The sequence below is a fragment of the Cyprinodon tularosa genome, unplaced genomic scaffold, assembly GCF_016077235.1.
Source record: "Cyprinodon tularosa strain WSP-4 unplaced genomic scaffold, ASM1607723v1 ctg212, whole genome shotgun sequence".
Classification (NCBI taxonomy): Eukaryota; Metazoa; Chordata; class Actinopteri; order Cyprinodontiformes; family Cyprinodontidae; genus Cyprinodon; species Cyprinodon tularosa.
In genome coordinates this window covers 1,167,641-1,185,165 of record NW_024038786.1, presented here as the reverse complement: position 1 = coordinate 1,185,165, position 17,525 = coordinate 1,167,641, and the positions used below count along the sequence as shown (strand labels likewise).

Genomic DNA, 17,525 nt, shown 5'->3' with positions numbered 1-17,525 from the left:
AAAAAAAATCTGTGACCTGTTATATATTGTGACTCAATTGCCTGCTGTGGCAGTCTCCTCACTAGACTGCTCTCTACTACATCCCAGGCTTAATAATAGAAAAAAATAATTAATGTCCAAACTTAATGTCACAAAATTAATGCTTAAGCATAAAATCCCTAAAACAATACCTAAACCTAAGTGTAGCGCCCCCTTGGGTCACAGATTTTGTTATAACACACGTTCCAGTTTTCTCGCGGGAGTGCGCAAAATCTCCGTACGCGTTCATGTATCCGCGCGCCCATGAGGTCGGCAGATCATGTGACCTCGGTAGGACCAATCAGAATGAAGAATTTCTCCTGCTCCAAACCAAATAGCCGGGCCGTAGGAGGTGAGAATAACCCGCCTCAGTAGCATCGACAGCAGGCTCTACGTTTTTTCTAGACACCGGAGAAAGTAGCAGAATGTCTGAGGAGAAACCAAAGGTTGGTAAAGGGTCCGAACCGCGAAAGGTCCAGTTTAAGGGGAATATTTCATTCCCGCTGTAAGTTATCCCCGAAGGCTGCGGTAATGCTGTTTGAGCGGGTAGACGGGGAAAACAAAGGTTTGCGGATATTCTAGATTTTTGCGCATATTCCACCTAAATTTCCTCTTTCTAACTGATTATCAGAAGGCTTTCATGCTAAGCTGCGTTTGAAGCAAGCTCCGTTTCCAGATACTAGCATAGAGGATGTTTAGGGGGGGGTTAACCGTTTGCGTTTTCCCCTCAGTGTTTGCGCCATTGTAGCTCTGCGCCAGTTTTCAGCATGGGCTTAGCATGCTAAGCTAACCTCCTGGACGAACAGAGAAGCGGCATGGATGCGGGGAACGGTGATCATGGCAGCTGTAGGCGCTCATGGTGATGATGGCTGATTATGTTGCAGGAAGGAGTGAAGACAGAGAACGACCACATCAACCTGAAGGTGGCGGGTCAGGATGGATCAGTGGTCCAGTTTAAGATCAAGAGGCACACTCCGCTCAGCAAACTCATGAAGGCTTACTGCGAAAGACAGGCAAGCCACCTCAAATACTCCCTGTTTGTCTCCAATAGAGATCCTTGTTTTCTGTTTTTTAAACCTTGTCATCACAACAGCTGCCTTAAGATGTAAAATCTGACTCTAATCAGGATTGTGTGTTTCTCTTTCCAGGGGCTTTCAATTCGTCAGATAAGGTTTAGGTTTGATGGACAGCCGATCAATGAAACAGACACACCTGCACAGGTTGGTTCAACACATCTCACATGTTGATATAAAGCAAGGTTTTATTTTTTCGGATTGATCAAAATTTTGCATGTTGGAAGCAGTCTGTTAAGCAGTTGCTTCCATGCTATGTTCACCTCTACTTTCAGGGGCGGAGTTAGATGGGGGGCCAGGGGTGGCCATGGCCACCCTTAATTTATGCTTTGAAACTAGGTCGTCTGCGTAGTAGGGGTGTAAATCACACCCATCGTGGCGATTCGATTCAGTATCGATTTCCTGACCCAACGATTCAAGTGTTTTCGATAATCAAGAATACACCACGATTCGATTCGAATAATTTTCTTTTTTTTTTTACATTGTCTAGCCTTACAGGCTAGACAATGTTTCAAATTTGAAATAAATCAATGAAAGCTGTACTATCGTTATGCATTTTATTTGAGAAACAGAAACTAACAGAAGTAGAAAAGTTGTACTCCCTATTCCCATAAAACCTCATTCGCTGAAAAATAATAATGCCCCCTGCGTTATAGATTCTGAAAGGCTTTGCAACAAAAAAACTGCACAAAATCAGTGCAATGAGTGCAATACCTCGGCTCCAGAGTGTCGGCGTCCCCGTTCCCTCCGCAGACATTCTGCTGCACCTCTCCCAAATTGTAGCTGACCACAGACAGTGCCGCAAACAGGAGGCCGGCTTGTTTTGTTTTTATGACCAAATTGCAGAAAAACAGCTTCTGAAGTTTAACCCGCTAGAAGAGCGAGGTGCGCGAGAATGCTGGGACCCTTTTTCCACTTTTGGCCCTCGTGTCCCTCCATTGTCGGACAAACTCGCCTCCACTTCCTCACTGCCTCGGCCGTATCTAGACCCACAGCGTGTACGTGTAGCCCAGACCACGCTTTAATATTGGGCATAAATCAAAAATGTCTTCAAGCTCGCTGCAACACACTGCTGCGGGAGGATAAGCAGGAAGCGAGGTAGGACGGCAAAATAGGTTTAGTGCCACTGCAGCACGGGAGTGAGAATTACACCCATGAGCAAATGGATAAAAATAGACTGGAGAAAAAAAAAAACATGAATTGATACTCTTGCGGACCTGTCGATGCATTGTATCGTCGGCTGTTGGATCGATGCATCGATACAAAACGATTGTTATTTATACCCCTACTGCATAGGTGTCGCAGTGAACAAAAAGACACCCCCTCCACAGACACTCTGCTGCACCTCTCCCAAATTGTAGGTGACTGCAGACAGGAGGCCGGCTTGTTTTGTTTTTATGACTGCAATGGCAGAAAACAACTCGCGAAGATGGACCAGCTAGAAGAGGGAGGTGGGCGAGAACGCTGGGGCCCTTTATCCACCTGGATCCCCGCTCTCTTTCGCCCTCATGTCCCTCCGTTGTCGCACAAAAAGCCCCCACTTCTTTACCGCCTCGGCCTTATCTAGACCCATAGATTGTCCCTCTTGTGTTGTGGCTTGGAATATAACATGGCACAGACCACGCTTCACAATTGAGCATAAATCAAAGATGTCTGCGTCAAACGACACGCTGCTGGGAGTATAACCAGCCCTTTAGCCAATCGTTGGCCACCCCTACCATTTATTTCCCTCTAACACAGATGGTGGCAAAACATTAATTTTTTCATATATTAACAACAAAAACACTGTGGTTAATTATGCACATCAATATACTAACATTGAAGATAATAAATACAGAATTCATGCTCTTTTCAGTCATCTGGGAGTCTTCAGTGAAATCATGGATGAATAACTTTTAATAAAAACATTAAATTATCAATTTATGTAGATATTAGTACTTGTAAATATCAGTTTTATTCAGATTAATTACTGATAAAAGTAGGTAAGTAATGACAATGGAAAAGATGTTCACCCAAAACTCAAACCCAAAAGAATTTTACCCACTATACCTTTTATATAGAAAGCACGGATATTATAATATATTCCTCTATTTGTTAGGAAAGACTGTAGGAAAGTATAGTTTGTCTTTGTCTTCATTTTCCTGTTGGAACAGTAGGGATTGACCCTGAGGTTTTGGTGCATATCTACTTTTGGCCACCCCTCAGTGTACTTTGGTTATTGCCTGGCCACCCTTATTAAAACTTTCTGGTTGCGCCTCTGCTACTTTTCCAGTAGAGTGTCATGCTGCAACAAGAGACTGCTTTTCACTTCAGTTTAACTCAGAATGGCACCAAGGTTGTTAATTCCTGATTTGTGTCAAAACTATAAATGTTTTACAAATAGATCTGTAATGTTTTAACTTAATCTTTAATGCACTAAGTCCTCCCCTTGAGCTATTTTTCATAACTTTAACAGAAAGATGGAGTCATCTAATTTGCCAGTCAAATACATGTGGTAAAGTTTAAAGTAATGTTTTTTTTCTATTGGGTAACCAAATAATGAAAATCTTTCCCATTCTTCCTGACAGTAATATACATATTACATTTTTATAGTCCAGTTCATTAAATGTAATGTGAAAATCTATATAAAACATACATTTTCAATTGATTTTTGGCGGATATATCTATAGATGTTAGATTAGTAGTTCGGGATACCTAGGGGGCTGATGGTAGGAAGGTGGCAAGAAGGGAAGGAGACTATGAAGGATGCAGAAAAGGCAGCGAATAAAGCCATGGAAATACACTATAATCACAGATTAGAATAAAAGTATCCCAGAGTGACTGAAGGATTAAAGTATAAGTAAGGAAGGAAGGGAGAGTTGGGGGGGAAAGAGAGGAAGTCCACTGTAAGAAAAGGAAGGGAAAATATTAAGGTGACAGCAGAATGATGAAGCAACTTTATAGATATTTTTCCACTCAAAACAATTTACAGTAATAACAACGGCATAAATCCTATTATATGCAAGCAGTGGTTTAGTCAGTTTAATGATGCTTTGCTCACTGGTGCATTTCAGTGTTCTTGGTAGAAGTGATTTGTACAGCAGGAAGGGAGGGGTTTCCCCATCAAGCATTTGTCTTTAGAAATGTGCAACTTGTTAAAGTGGGTTTATTATTCTTGATTGACTGCTGAAAACTTAAACAAGTTTTGCACCAATACACATCAGAGATCTTCTGTTGGTTAATTCAGTAGATTCATTGTCTTTTTATGGTACCTAAAACCTGTTTAACTCTATCCCCATAAAGCTCTTATTTAATATTAAATGAAATGAGTTTACTGTCATTCATTGTGCGGTTAAGTCTACATCCAAGTTTTCTGGAATATTTAAGACTTAGTCGGAAATTATATCAAACATGATGATAAAGTATTTAGGCTGCATCTTAAAATTGGTAAGGTCTTCATCCCATCTATCTGTTGGTGTGAGGAGTCTGTCCCCTGGAACATAAACCCTGCAAGGACCTTTTTCAGTTCCTCTCACTGCTGATGCAATAGGCCGGTCTGCATGTACCAAACAAGTCCTACCCCACACACTTTATTGCTAACTGAGCTATGTCTGCGTTTAATTTTAAACTGAAGTTTCCCAAATGAGTAACTTTCATTCAGTGACCAGGCTCCCAAGGAGTGGATCTCTGAGAAGGGGCAAAGGTGAAACTAAGGCCCAAACTGTCCCCTAAGCACTAGTTCTAACACTAAGCACTAAACGTCCAATGGCGTGTTTCCATGGAGGACCCGCCACATCGAGGGCTGTCTAAAACCACGTAGACTGTAGAGCCAGTGGACCGCTCAGCCCTTAAATAGCGACTCTGCAAAGGTGCAGGCTCACTGGAATTTGGCAGCAAGTGTAAAAGCCAACTTGAGGCAGAGGAAATGCTGCTTCTTCATCACACTGACAGAAAATCATAAATTAGGAAAAAGAATTAAAAAAAGTCTTTAATCTCTAAAGGGAAATGATTCTATTTGACCGTATGTTATGAAATTCAGACTTAATTCAAATAAAATGAAGTTACTCAAAATAATAAATAAATCAAACGAATTTACAATAACTGGGCTTTGCAGTCATCTCAACAACATAACATTTTACATGTAGAACTTTTTCAAAATGCTTTAATAATTCTTTGGTCTGAACAGGAATTGCAGCAGCAGTGCGTTCCACATGACTTAATTTATTTCTTTGTCTTGTTGGCACTAAGCCAGTGAGACGCTCGTTTCTTCTGGACAACATAGACATAGGACTCAGGTTTTGTCAAGACAGCCTTCTGGGATAACTTTAAAATGAAACTTATCATTCAGGATACCTTGTCTGCTGGCCATTGTTGCTCATTCAAAGCACGGGTCTGTTATGCTGCGGTCTCTCCCAAAACTTAGCGTTCCTGAAGCTACGGAAAGCACCGAGGGTAAAACAAACAGTACAGCGAGCACTAGGGTTGGGAATTGAAAAGATTTTCACGATTCCGATTCCCTTTTCGATTCTATGAAACGATTCGATTCTTTATCGATTCTTTTTTCGATTCCAATTTGGGGAAAAAAGGAGAACAAACAGTTTGATTATCAGCATCAACTTCTGAACAGGAACCGGTTTTCGATTCCCATCCCTAGCGAGCACTGCGGAAAAATAAAGAACAAAAGCGCACGGTGCGTTTGTTTTGATGCGCGAATAACTTGCGTTAAAAAAAATGTCTGCGTTATAGTCTAAAGCAGTTAACGCGTTAATAACGCTTTCAAACTGACAGCCCTAAAATATATATATATATATATATATATATATATATATATATATATATATATATATATATGTATGCGCATCAATCTGGTATGTATATGATATACTTTATTCTGTATGTCTGTTCACTGATGTCTCTCTGTTGCAGCTGGAGATGGAAGATGAGGACACTATTGATGTATTTCAGCAGCAAACGGGAGGAGTCTACTGAATGGTGTTGGTGTAATGTCAGCTTATGTTGTATTGTTTATTTCTACAATTTTAAATTTTGTTTCTTTTTATCTTTCTGTGCTTGGCTTAATGTCAGGCTAATGTGTATGGCACACATTCTAGGGGCCGTCCTGACCCCGAAAATGATGCAGGGGAGCCCTTTTAAAAGTGTTTTATTCTCTGAGAAACTATTTAACAATTGTCTGAAGCTCTGAAGTATTGTGGGGGTGGAGGGAGGGGGGTAGAATCCTAAGCTTCATTGCCTTATTCTGTGTTCCAATTTATCAGCATTTAGATATAAATCTGGCTCAATTGTTTTGATTGACATACTGATTTGGCTTGTGTGTGAATCGGAGCCAGATTCTGATCTCTGGTAGCGTTTTTTTTTTTTCTTTTTTAGATCCTGTTTAAGTATCTACAGGATGAATTCTTGATCAAAGATGGGGTTAAATATCTGTATTATATTTAAACAAAATCTGAAGTTTGTTGAATGGTTTGCTGGACCAAAAGTGTGTCTCTAAGAGTTGTAGATCTAGAAGTTACTGTAGATTGTTGGTTTGTTCGTCCTACAGGTGAGAAACCATTTCCTTGATTTAAAATTGACTTCTTCATATCTACCAAAACCTTTTTAGAATACGGAAAAACTCTTCACCATCTTTGGTCCATTACTGACATCTGTAAGCTTTTAAAAACATGCAAACGGTCATAAATTTGTAGATTTCATCACTTTTTTTTTTTTTTTTTATAATCTTCTCTGATGTTCCAAATGTAACTTTTAAGATCTACCAGGGACATTGACTTTTCTTCCTAATTTGTACATTATTTGTTGTCCCTATCTGTAAACAATAAATATAGTTTGATACCTCTTGAATCATTTGACTGCTGTTAATTTGTGGGTATTAAAATTGATATTTTTAGATTGTTAAATTGTCTGCTGTATGTTGGGGATCAGAGTTTAAGCCATTTAAAATTTTATTTGCATTTTTCTTTTCCTTTGTTACTTTTAATTATTTTATCAGATATAAAAGGTACAAAATATATTTTTTGGGGAATAAAAGCCACCCATAACAACATGGCTATATGTGCCAAAACATACAAAACAGTGGTTTATAACTACAGATTTGCTTTTAGATCGCCTCATTTCTAACCTACTTTTCTTTGCATGTTTTTAATTCAGTAAAATTTACTGTAGGTCAAACATCTTCATATTTTAATATACAATATATTAAATTAGTTCTAAAACCTGCCTTATTGTTTAATATCATTTAGTGGTGGACCTGCTGCTCAGTTTTGGATTTTTGTTCTGCAAATTCCAAATGAGCTTTGATTTAACCCACAATCAGACACTTTAAAATGCTTTTTTTTTCTGATATAAAGCAGGAGTTGGGTTAATAGAACTGTCTGAGCTCCAGACAGTCAATCTACCATCATATCTGCTGAGGAGAGGTTCATCTGAAATCCTTTTTGCTTTCTTTTCTTGCTCCGTATGTTCCCAGGGGCCTTGCCCTTCAGTTCTCCCATGGATGCCATTTTTGGAGAGTTTTATTAAGCCATGAAGACTGACCTTAACCAAGCCAAGTAGGACTGGTGGTGCTTTTCCTCTTGTGGGTTCTTTGGGAGTCTCCACAAAGAGATTATTGCTCTCACTTCAGTTCTAGAACATGGCTTAGAAAACTTTCAGACTGAGAGTAGAGATGATTTAACTTGATTTTTGACTCTTTAGATCAGCTTTTGGAGGTATTTTACCCACTTAATGTTAGACATCTACACTCAACAAAAATATAAATACAACACAATATCACCATTTCCCTCATATATGGTTCACAAATCAATCTAAATATGTGATATTGAGCACTTTTTTGCTGAGATAACCTGTCCCACCTCACAGGTGTGCCATGTCAAGATGCTCATTAGACACCATGATTAGTGCACAGGTGTGCCTTTGACTGCCCACAATAAGAGGCCACTGAAAGGTGCAGTTTTATCACACAGCACAATGGCAAAGATGTTGCATGATTTTAGGGAGTGTACAATTGTCATGCTGACAGCAGGAATGTCAACCAGAGCTGTTGCTTGTGTAATGAATATTCATTTATCTACCATAAAGGTCTCCAAAGGTGTTTCAGGGAATATGGCAGTACAAGCAACTGGCCTCACAATCGCAGACCATGTGTCACCACACCAGCCCAGGACTTCTACATCCAGCATGTTCACCTCCAAGATCGTCTGAGACCTGCCACTCGGATAGCTGCTGAAACAATCGGTTTACATAACCAAAGAATTTCTGCACAAACTATCCGAAACCGTCTCAGGGTAGCTCATCTGCATGCTTGTCGCTCTCATCAGGGTCTCCACCTGACTCCAGTTCTTCGTGGTAACCGACTAGAATGGGCAAATGCTCACATTCGCTGGCGTTTGGCACTTTGCAGAGGAATTCTATTCACATATGAGGGAAACGTTTTAGGTCTTTGAGTTAATCTCCTAAACAATGGGTGCAAAATCAAAAGTGTAGCATTTATATTTTTGTTGAGTTTATTCAGGTTCAGTGATCTAAAATGTTAAAAGTGTAAGAAAAAAAGCTAGAAAACCAAAAAGGAAATGGTATAAATATTTATAACAAAGTAATTACAGAGCCAGCAATAAATATCTTCTTTTTTATGTTTCATCTCAAAAGCATTGTGGATATCATGCCTTCACAAATTAAGGTTTTGGGAAGTTTAACAGCTTTACTTGCAATCAAACCAAGGAATTATATTTGTTATCTGATGATTAGATTTAGTCAAGAACAATATCTTATGTTATTCCAGTTATTCTACAGGATTATCTATTTTGAACCTTTATTTTTTAATAAACATGGATTACTGCAATTAAATTTTTTGTTTCTCAGAAAATTTTTCCATCAAATAAAAAACAACAGATTTTTAATACTGAACTGATTTTGGTATAATAATGGGGAAGGCAACTTGAAAACCCTAAACTAGCCAGGTAAGCCACAAAGACTGCTGTAAATGAGGTTGACTGTTAAAATTATTTGTTATAAAAGATTATTATACTTAAAATATAAATAAAATATAAATTGAAATTAATATAAACTAGAAGAAGCTGTTTCGGAGAAACAGCAAAGTGGGAATGCTTTTTTTTTGCTGAATGAAAAGGAAAATTAGCTAAAGAAACTGAAAGAAGGAAAAGAAGCACAAATTAGCTGAGGAACATATAAAAAAATGTGATAGGAAGTAACCAGAAACTTCAAACAACAGAAAAAAGTGGAATCATCTGAAGATTTTGTAGGGTAGAATCATTTGGCAGAATAATGGCAGAAACACCCTCATCTTAAAAGCAAAACATTTTTAGTTAAAGTTGATTAACCAGAAGAAAAAGTCTAAAAGTATCTGTTTACCTGGAAGTTGACAGAAGCAAAGCATCTGCTTATGACGTTAGTTGATGCATTATTAGAGTAGAAATGTTAGAGCTTCATTAAGAAATGTGCACTTAGGTGTGATGTCAACAGCCCTTGGTAGTGTAATCTGAATAAATTGGTTGAGTTCGGGTCATACCTATGACCAATATGGCACAAAGAAAGAGTGTGCATATAAAAGAGTTTTCCATGTTTTTGGGTGAATAGATTCTATATTAGAGCATAAATGGGAGACTTTTATTGTGAAATTTGCTGGGGTGTGTTTTGAAAAGGTCCCAAGTGTCTAATAGAAACAAACTGGTGGAGTTTGAGTCATTATGCTGAGTCATTTCCATTAATGAACGCATGAGTGTAATATAGAGGCTTTTATTTTGTGCTCTTTTACCCCCTTTTAGGTCAATAGATGAAGTAGCAATGGGAGGCTCTTATTTTGAAATTTGCCATTGGGGGCATTTTGAAAACCCCCTAGATCTAATTTTTTTTAAGTGGTTGAGTTTGGGTCATAATGTTGAGCTTTAAGCTGCAAAAAGTATATGAGTATAATGAAGAGGCTTTTATTTTGTAGGGTCCCTGGAGTCTTGTTTTGAAACTCTATCAGGGTTGTGTGTTGAGAAAAGGGTCAGTCCCAGCAGTGATACTTGATGACTTTCCAATCGTTAAATCACTCTTTTCCCCTGATATTAGGGCAGTAGATGAAGTGGCAATGGGAGGCTTTTATTTTGAAATTTGCTGTGGGGTGTGTTTTGAAAACCCCCCGTGACTCTAATTTTAAAAAAGTGGTTGAGTTTGGGTCATAATGTTGAGCCATATGCTGGGGAAAAAAATATGTGTTTAATGTAGGGGCTTTTATTTTGTAGGGTCCCCGGAGTCTTATTTTGAAAGTCTATCAGGGTTGCGTGTCAAGGGAAGGGTCATAGCCAGTAGTCATATATTATCCATTTCCCAATGTTAAATCAGTGTTGTCTCCCTAAATTAGATTAAAATGTGCTGTTTAAAGTGGCAGAGGTAAAATCCCTTCGAAGCTCGGTTACATTGACAACGCTTAACGAGCCTGTCAGTGACAGAGAGAAACGCGCTTCACTTTCGTTCCTTTCCTCTCAGGCTTTTTTGAATGGGAAAATCAGCTACGAACAAACGAGTGCTGAAGACAAACCGTAAATGGTATCTAAAAACTTCTTTCAGTCTAAGCGACAGGTATCCTTTGTCTCCGATTGGGGTAACTTTCATGGTTGTAGCTCATAGCTCTCAAAAGCAAAACTTCCCCTCCAAACAAACGAGCGCTGAGCCAAACCGTAAAAGGTATTTAAAAAATTCTTTCACTGTTGGCGTCAGCCATCCTTTGGCTTCTACTGTGCCAACTTTCATGTTTCTACTAAAAACTATTTGGCCACGGCGACGATGTAAATATGTGTTTTTTCTGAGTATGAGGATTTTTCTCAGAATCAGCGTTTTCCTATGCCCAAACAAGTCAGCTAAACAGCTAAACCATAAATTATATTGAAAAAATTCCTTCAATGTGAGTGCTAGAAGCGTCTGGAGATGGTGTATACCAAGTTTCATGTTTGTACAGTTAAGAAATGGGAGCGATACGAAAATATGTATCGTTTTGGATTTTGTCTGTGATTTTTGGAAAGTCTCTCATTGGATTTCTATTGGGGAAGTGTGGACTTCTTCGCGGTCTGGGTCACACTGTCGGAAAACTGTAAATGCCACACAAATGAGGGTAACATTTCCTGAATCCTGACAAAAATACCTACGCTTTGATGTATAATTTATTTCAATTGAGTGAAAAATGAGGGAGTGAGAAGAATTTGTTCGGAAAAACCAGAACAGCTTAAAAGCTAGAGCACGCTGACAGTTGAAGAATTACGTCTATAGACTTCCATTATAAATCTGAAAATCTTAAAATTTTCTTTTAAAGTTTGAAGCTTCACTGAAGCAAAACTGTAAAAGTTATCAAAAAGCTGAGTTAAAAAGCAATAGCAGAAAGATACGGAAACATTTTAAAAGTTGAATGGTGTTTCTAGCTGAAAGTATGCTGAAGTATTTAAAGGTCAAAGATTTTAGCTGATTTTTGCTGAAATCTAAGAATTCTACATGCATTTCAATGGGACAAAAAAAAAAAATGCAGAAAAAGCTGAATATCGCGAAAACTACAAAAAATATCTTTACCAAAAGACATAGCATAATTCTCCTGAACAAGCTGAGCGTTTTGATACCAAAATTGTTGAAATGCATAAGCATTCCCACTTAATTAAATATACTATAAAAATGCTTTAATACTAATGTAAAATCCATGAAAATCTTTTTTTTTTTTTTTTTTTGGGATAATCCCAAACACTGTGCAGTGATTTAAATCAAAGCCAATGCATACAGAGTCTTCTACAAACCATAAAGGGATTTCCTTTTGTTCATCAAAAAATTAAAAACATCCACTGGACTTTGTTTCCAAGTTTGAAGATGTTTCGCTTTCATCCCTGAGGCTTTTTCAATTCAAAATGTTAGGAATAGCGTTGAGTTCGAGGTTTTATACAGTAGCCCATCAAAACCATGTTTTTGCTTTGAAAACATGCAAATTGAAATAGACGAAGGGGTCCACCACATTTTGAATTGAAAAAGCTTCCTGGATGGGAAGGGAAAGTCCAGCGGAATTTTTTTTATTTTATTTTTTTAAATGAATATGACCTGCATGACTGAGAATCTTCACCAGCATCAAAAAGTATTAGTAATTAATAAAGGAAAATGGTGGACATTAGTGCAAACCACTACCACTGTCAAGATATGATTCCATAAATAAATATTTGTGTTTCTATTTTTCCCCATTATCTATTACAAATGAATCACTTGGTCTTTAAAAGGGAATTTAAATATTAATAATGGAATGTCACAATTATAAGTATTCTCATTCTAGCTACTAGCTGGGCAATAAATAGACAGTTATGAGATCTATGTTCTCTATAAGAATTCAGCAGCCATCAATGAGGGCTTAATTAAAATAATCCATGGCCAGGTAAATGATCAGGAATGGTTATTTAGGACTCTAATGAAGATTATTATTTGTGGATTTAATTTTGCTGTAATATAAATGATAAACACTAGAGGGCGATATTATGTCTCAGGTTGATTCCGTCTCAACTCATTTCAAACTGTGTATTGTGCAGCCTTAGGAATGAAACAAGCATGTTTGTTGCTCCTCTTGAGGACTCAAACTTCATGAACCTCATCCTATTTATCCAAACTTGATTTCACAGATGTTAGTGAACAGCAGCCAACTGAACCCCCCCTCTGAGGTTGCTCACATAGAGGTCTGATTGTGCTCCATTTATTTTTGGCACTCTCTTTGAATTTTATATTTCCTCAGACAGGTTTTATATATCAACCATATTTCCCTAAATGGCTCTGGAATGCAGCTGTAATATGCCCCCTCCGCCTATACATTTAACCTCCTGCTGATCTTGGATTTATCAGTTGGATGCTTGCTTTGTAGAACATTACATTACAAAGTTACAAAGACAGAAATACTGTTTTGGAGAAGGCAAGATACCTCAAAGGATCGAACATCTACATCAATAAGGATTACTCTGAGACTGTGAGACAAAAGCGCAAAGAACTTATTCCTGCCATGAAAGAAGCCAGAAAGCGAGGGGACATAGCTTATCTGAGATTTGATAAGCTCATAACACACCGTCCCACAAACAAAGCAAAAGTACAATAATGTAAATGATCATGAAGTGAATGACTTTACTTGATTATGTTTGACATGGACAGCAAAGATAGTTGTTCTAAATGCCAAAAGGCAATGAAATGTCAAGTACTATGTTCTATTTGCAAGAGAGGATTTCATTTAAAATGTACTCATATAACTGGACATTATTCTAAACTCTGGCTCTCTTGGTTTTGTAGAGACTGCTCTGCTGAGTTTCCTTTTTACATGCTTGATGATGAGAACTTGCTTTCAAGTCATAACGAAAATACTATGGATAGAAATTTAGATGAAAATGTATTAATATTTCACCCCTTTGATTTGAACGATCTTGACAATTCTTATAATGATGATTTTGATCCTGATATTAACTTCTTTTATGGTACTCTAAATCAGTGGTTCCCAAAGATTTTCTTCTGTGCCCCCCTTTGGATTACAATAAGATGTCCACGACCCCCCCCCCCCCCCCCCCCCCCCCCCCCCCCCAACAACCCCCCCCCCCCCCCCACCATAACCCCCCGACCCCAAAAAAAAAAGAAAAAAAAAAGAATCAACTGGGCACACACATCGTTCAAACAGATATAATAAACCTATACACATATTTTGTTTTCAAACTCCACTGAAGTTTATTTCACACTTCAGGTTGCAACAAAACAAACTACACCATCTTTACAGTGGAACACTTTTGTGTAACTGTATTTTTTTCATAGTTCTATACTGTAGATTAGAAGAGGATTCTTTGTTGTCTGTGTTATTTTAAACATATTTCTTTTTTTTTTATTTGTAACAATATTTAACTGTGCTATAATCTATACATAAAAAAGCCTCTGTGCAAAATGGAGTGAAAACATTTAACAGCTCCCTGAGAGTTTTTTTTCTTTGTACTTTAATCCTCCCATCTTTTTAGTGGCTGTAGTGAGCCTGCTTTTTGCTGTAGATCTTCTCAAATCTGGGTTGCAGTGTCACAACTGTCCATTATGCTCAGTCAAGCAAGCGCTGTTTTTTTTTTTTTTTTTTTCCTTCACTCATACCGCTTCCCGCGCCCCCCCTGCAATGGCATTGCGCCCCCCCTAGTGGGCGCGCCCCACACTTTGGGAACCACTGCTCTAAATAATCGTTCCTGCAAATATTATAATGAAGAAAAATGTAATCTTTTGTTGGAGTCTGCATCTAAGGATAGTGTATTTTCTCTTCTTAATTTGAATATACGTAGTCTTCCTAAAAATTATGATCACTTGGTCACATTCTTATCTACATTAAATCATTCATTTTCGGTTGTTGGCCTCAGTGAAACATGGCTTACAGAAAATTCTAAAGAATCTGGTTTATATGAACTGCCAGGATACAACTCTGTCCATACTATCAGGCAGAGCCGGACAGGGGGAGGGCTGTCAATTTTTGTGAAACAAAATTTTAAATTTATTCAACGAGATGATCTAATTCTCAATAATGAAGAATTTAATATAGAATCAACGTTTGTCGAGCTTGAGACTTCAAAAAACAAAAATATTGTGGTCAAATTTATAAGCCACCTGATGTTGATATTATTAAATTTAATGATGGAATGAACAAGGTTCTTGGAAAAATAAATCAAGACAAAAAATGTTATATTATGGGAGATTTTAATATTAATATTTTGAAAAGTGAAATTCATGGTCCGACAAATGAATTTCTAAATATGCTGCATGCTAATTATTTTTTTCCAGCTATAGACAAACCAACCAGGATAACTAATCAATCTGCAACTTTGATCGACAATGTACTGTTTAATACTTTGTCATATGATACGATGTCTGGGCTATTATTTACAGACATAACTGATCATTTACCAGTATTTCTTTTTGCAAAATATAATGAAAATGTGAAGACAAGACAAGTTGAAACTCAATACTTTAGAAATTTTAGTAAATCAAATAAAATCAATTTTCAAAAAATGATACGAGAAATTTATTTTGATGAAGTTTATAATGAAAATGAACCAAATTCTGCCTATAAAGTGTTCATAAAACTGTTTAATTCTTGTTTTGATAAATGTTTCCCATTAATGTATGGAGTTGTGAGGAAAAATAACCCTTGGTTTACAAGTGGCTTGAAAAAATCTTCTAGAATTAAAAATAAATTATATAAAAAATATCTTACATGCCCAACTCCACTAAATCTGGCTACATATAAATTATATAAAAATAAATTTGCTCATTTGTTGAGAGCATCTAAGAAAAAATATTACAGCAATCAGTTTAGAAAATGTTTAAATAATATAAAAAACACTTGGAAAATGATTAACCAATTATTACAAAGAAAAAAGGCTGCATCAAAGTTTCCTTCAACTTTTGTTAATGGAAACTCTGTTCTGTCTGATCCATATAAAATTGTTTGTCATTTTAATAATTTTTTTTCAAGTATAGGTATCACACTTGCCAACAAGATCCAAAACACAACGATTGATCCAGTTGACTATATTAAAGATTCATTTCCAATAATGGATAGCTTTGATCTTCCAAACATTAATGAAGTGTGTGAGGTTATAATGCAGTTAAAAAACTCAGCTCCAGGGCATGATGGCATTAGAGCATCTCTGATAAAAGATGTGCAGACCCCATTGAGCAAACCTCTGACACACATACACTATATTGCCAAAAGTATTTGCTCACCTGCCTTGACTCACATATGAGCTTAAGTGACATCCCGTTCCTAATCCATAGGGTTCAATATGACGTCGGTCCACCCTTTGCAGCTAGAACAGCTTCAACTCTTCTGGGAAGGCTGTCCACAAGGTTTAGGAGTGTGTTTATGGGAATTTTTGACCATTCTTCCAGAAGCGCATTTGTGAGGTCGCACACTGATGTTGGACGAGAAGGCCTGGCTCTCAGTCTCCGCTCTAATTCATCCCAAAGGTGTTCTATCGGGTTGAGGTCAGGACTCTGTGCAGGCCAGTCAAGTTCATCCACACCAGACTCTGTCATCCATGTCTTTATGGACCTTGCTTTGTGCACTGGTGCACAGTCATGTTGGAAGAGGAAGGGGCCAGCTCCAAACTGTTCCCACAAAGTTGGGAGCATGAAATTGTCCAAAATGTCTTGGTATGCTGAAGCATTCAGAGTTCCTTTCACTGGAACTAAGGGGCCAAGCCCAGCTCCTGAAAAACAACCTCACACCATAATCCCCCCTCCACCAAACTTTACACTTGGCACAATGCAGTCAGACAAGTACCGTTCTCCTGGCAACCGCCAAACCCAGACCCGTCCATCAGATTGCCAGATGGAGAAGCGCGATTCGTCACTCCAGAGAACGCGTCTCTACTGCTCTAGAGTCCAGTGGCGGCGTGCTTTACACCACCGCATCCGACGCTTTGCATTGCACTTGGTGATGTATGGCTTGGATGCAGCTGCTCGACCATGGAAACCCATTCCATGAAGCTCTCTGCGCACTGTTCTTGAGCTAATCTGAAGGCCACATGAAGTTTGGAGGTCTGTAGTGATTGACTCTGCAGAAAGTTGGCGACCTCTTCGCACTATGCGCGTCAGCATCCGCTGACCCCGCTCCGTCAGTTTACGTGGCCTACCACTTCGTGGCTGAGTTGCTGTCGTTCCCAAACACTTCCATTTTCTTATAATACAGCTGACAGTTGACTGTGGAATATTTAGGAGCGAGGAAATTTCACGACTGGATTTGTTGCACAGGTGGCATCCTATCACAGTTCCACGCTGGAATTCACTGAGCTCCTGAGAGCGACCCATTCTTTCACAAATGTTTGTAAAAACAGTCTGCATGCCTAGGTGCTTGAATTTATACACCTGTGGCCATGGAAGTGATTGGAACACCTGATTCCAATAATTTGGATGGGTGAGCAAATACTTTTGGCAATATAGTGTATGTGCACTGTCAATGATTACTGGTATTGTCCCTGCAGATTTAAAAGTAGCTAAAGTCATCCCTGTATTTAAAACTGGTGACCCAAGTATGTTCACAAATTACCGTCCTGTTTCCGTTTTACCATGTTTTTCAAAAGTTCTAGAAAAATTGATTTATAAAAGATTATTAAAACATTTAAATACACATAATATAATCTATCAGTATCAATATGGTTTTAGGAAGAATTATTCCACCTATATGGCACTTGTAGAACTTACTGACAGAATATTAACTGCGTTAAACAATAATGAATATACAATAGGAGTGTTCTTGGATCTCTCTAAAGCATTTGATACTGTTCATCATGAAATTTTACTGAAAAAGTTATTTAAATATGGGTTTCAAGGTTTTGTTCATAAATGGTTAACTAGTTATGTAAAAAATAGACATCAGTATGTATCAATGAATGGTCTTGATTCAAAGCAAAACTCAATACA

General features: G+C 37.9%; 1 protein-coding gene across 1 annotated transcript; it reads left to right on the top strand.

Annotated features, from left to right (window-relative positions):
- Positions 1-306: 306 nt before the first annotated feature.
- On the top strand, positions 307-6,929 carry sumo3b (small ubiquitin like modifier 3b). Its single transcript, XM_038285623.1, has 4 exons — positions 307-464; positions 903-1,031; positions 1,167-1,238; positions 5,997-6,929. Exons 1-4 carry the CDS (start codon positions 444-446, stop codon positions 6,057-6,059), a joined length of 285 nt encoding a protein of 94 aa, XP_038141551.1. The 5' UTR covers positions 307-443; the 3' UTR covers positions 6,060-6,929.
- The last annotated feature ends 10,596 nt before the right edge of the window (positions 6,930-17,525 follow it).